This window comes from Sinocyclocheilus anshuiensis, unplaced genomic scaffold, assembly GCF_001515605.1.
Source record: "Sinocyclocheilus anshuiensis isolate Anshui unplaced genomic scaffold, SAMN03320099.WGS_v1.1 scaffold330, whole genome shotgun sequence".
Lineage (NCBI taxonomy): Eukaryota > Metazoa > Chordata > Actinopteri > Cypriniformes > Cyprinidae > Sinocyclocheilus > Sinocyclocheilus anshuiensis.
In genome coordinates this window covers 2,640,854-2,643,988 of record NW_015547689.1, presented here as the reverse complement: position 1 = coordinate 2,643,988, position 3,135 = coordinate 2,640,854, and the positions used below count along the sequence as shown (strand labels likewise).

Sequence of the window (3,135 nt, the reverse complement as noted above, 5' to 3'; positions counted from 1 at the left end):
TGGCCACAGTGTCAGCACGGAAAGGCAATGTGCCAGTCACCATGAGAAAAAGTAGGACGCCCATTGCCCACACATCCACAGGTGGCCCGTTGTAAGACTCATATTTGAAGAGTTCTGGAGCTGCATAAGGAGGAGAACCACGCCCATTGCCCACACATCCACAGGTGGCCCGATGTAAGACTCATATTTGAAGAGTTCTGGAGCTGCATAAGGAGGAGAACCGCAATAGGTGTCTAGGGCTTGGTTGAGATTGTTGACCCTTGTGCTGAAGCCAAAATCAGCCACTTTTATGCAGGAGTTGGTTGTATAAAGAACATTTTCTGCCTTCAGATCACGATGGATGATGTTGTTCTCATGCTGAAATGAACACAGATATATAAATTCAAGAAACTGCCATCAAGTCAACTCTCATCCAGTGATTAAAATTATTTGGGTCAATGACACATACCATAAAAAATGGAAAAAAGAAATCTGTTAAAATCTAGTTTAAAAATCCTTTGAAATCTTTATTTTGTTGGATTTATATGGTTTTGAAAAGCTTTTCAAACTGTAAAGTGGTTTTATAAAAGATGACGTAAACTATAATGGTAAACGAAGTTATTTTTTTCGAAAATGTAGTTTAAATTTAGTTTTTCAAATTAAATTTTAATGCAGAAATTTGCTCTTCATAGAAGAGGTGTATTCAAACCATGCACTGCATTTTTAAGTGTTTTTGAGTTAATAGATCTGGATAAAAATTAACATCATGTCAGTGACCCGTTTAACAATTTTACTGTACTTACTATGACTTACTATTGGTATGTTTTCTATAATCTAGATTTTAAAAAGTGATATATTATTGATATAGAAGGTCTAACCATGTATTTAACTGCTGACAGGATTTGGGCGAATACAGTCTTGCTCTCTTGGTCAGAGAGTTTTCCTCCGGAGCTGATTCTGGTGTGGACATCTCCTCCTCCGGTGAACTCCAAAACCAGGTACAACCGACTTGGCGTCTCCAGTACTTCATAGAGTTGCAATAAATTCGGGTGATACAATCTCTCCATGTTGGAGATTTCTTTAGACAGCATCCTCTGGGTCTGCAGATCGAGCCTCATCTTATCCATGATCTTAATGGCAACCTTGTCTACAGGAGATGCATGTGGAATAAAATCAGGATGAGGTCGTTACACATTAATCCTGTTACTGTCTTAATTCTAACCTACATTTACCATTTCCTAACCTAGATTCAAAAAGTCAAGTGTTTATTCAAAACCAGTTAGATTACGCTAAATCTCTTCTACCTTTGGTGAGGGCGTGGATGGCCAGTTTGACCTTCGAAAAGTTTCCACAGCCGATCTGACCGCGGACTTTGTAGAAGCCCACCCTTCTGCCCACCGTCAGTTCCTTTATGATATCTTCGTCATTACACATTTCCAGTGTTAACTTTTCCAGGGGTGTTAGATGCTTAGAAGGGTCTGCATCCTCTTCCGGCTCTGACCCACATTCTGAGCTGTCCGTCAGTGTAAATGTTGTGCCGATGCACCTGCGGCGACACCTGACTTGCCCTTGCAGACATTTTGCAGCTGCTTAAGGCTGAAAAACAGGAACCAACGGTAACCAAGAGGAAAATTAGTTACAGTTCACTATATTTTTATGCATAGAAATGAGAAAACAGTATATGTGTTGCATGTCGATAACTGTGAAAATATTTGAATATATTAAAATATCCTAAATAAATTTTTTATATATTCTTGTTCCTGATTGAGGAATAACTCCATAATATGCAATCTTAAAGGGATAGTTCAACCAAAAATGAAAATTCTGTCATCAATTTTTTTCCATACTGTGGAAGTCAGTGGTTATCAGCAGAAGAAAGAAACTCATACAAGGTTGGAACAACCTGGCAGTGAGTAAATTATGACAGAATTTTCATTTTTGGGTGAACTATCCCATTAAAACCATAGTTCTTTAACAATCAGAATGAACATTTTTAGCTGGCATGAACAGTTAATTACAGCCCATACTAACACTAATCGTATAAATAAAAAGTTTTACGTGAGATGATTAATTATTTATATTGTTTATTGTAGAAGTTAACAAGCATGTAAATTGCACTTTGTTGACTCTAAATTTATAAATAACATTAGCATGTAAAATAAATGACCTTACCGCTGTGCTCTTGTAGAAGACCAATGCATGGCTGCTTTTCTTTTTTATAGGATTTGAAGTCAAAGAATATGTCCGCATGTTCACATTGAGTTTCTAATGTCAAATGATAATATTTAGCTTCTTTTACAGATTAAAAACAAACAGTTACATTAGGTTTTTGTTAAGGTAATGTATGACCATCATGCAGGCATTCATTTTAACTGTCCTCTTCTGTAACTGCATGAATAAAAATCATTGATGTGGTTTCTCCTGGATAGTCTTCCTGTCTCCAAGGAAGTCTTCAGCTCTCTCCATCCATGACTCTGTCAGAGTGAGAGAGAACATGCTGCTGGTATCATGTTTCCTAATCTGCCAGCTTTATTTAGAGTTACCTTAATCCTCCCCGCTGTCCTACGATGCCTGTGATAAACCACAGCCAAAGGAGGGTGAAAAACCAGCAAACATGTGCACCACTGATTCTTTTAAAGCACTCGTGGGAGATATGTCATGTTTAATCTGGTGGGATACATACAATCATACAGGAGGTCAGAAGACTTTAGAGACGTGATTGTCAGTGACCTTAATGAGGCTGATCTCTGACTGTACAGCGTAGGATCAGACGTTATGTAACAGCACTACTAATGAGATTACTGCAGGACCACATAAAGGGGTTTGGCTCATATGATTATTACTAGTCCGCTAGCCTCTCAATGTGAATGATGGGGCTTTACATTCTCATTCTGGAGAGCATGTGTGCTGCTCGTGAGCATGAGGCCAGATGCTGTTTTCTTTGGTGTATAATATCTGCTTTTATTCTGTTCCAAATAAGTTCAAAATACGTCATAAAATTCAATCTTGTTAGCATTAACTAAAACTATTAAAAATATGTTTGTTAATTGAAATAAATCTGATAAAAATTAAATAAATATTAAATAATTAAAAAAACTAGTTTGTTGCCAAATTTATGTATAGTATTATATATTAATACTATTAATAGTATTATAT

At 36.8% G+C, this 3,135-nt stretch overlaps 1 protein-coding gene across 1 annotated transcript in view; it reads right to left on the bottom strand.

The window, feature by feature from the left end:
• The window catches only part of LOC107703463 (serine/threonine-protein kinase NIM1-like), a 5,705-nt gene that overhangs the window by 1,036 nt on the left and 1,534 nt on the right, over window positions 1–3,135 (bottom strand). Inside the window, exons 2-5 of the mRNA XM_016506079.1 lie at window positions 1,284–1,568; window positions 858–1,126; window positions 163–357; window positions 9–97 (exon numbers count right to left, since the gene is read on the bottom strand). Of these exons, the coding sequence (XP_016361565.1) occupies window positions 9–97; window positions 163–357; window positions 858–1,126; window positions 1,284–1,568 (838 nt within the window). The remainder of the gene's footprint in view (window positions 1–8; window positions 98–162; window positions 358–857; window positions 1,127–1,283; window positions 1,569–3,135) is intronic.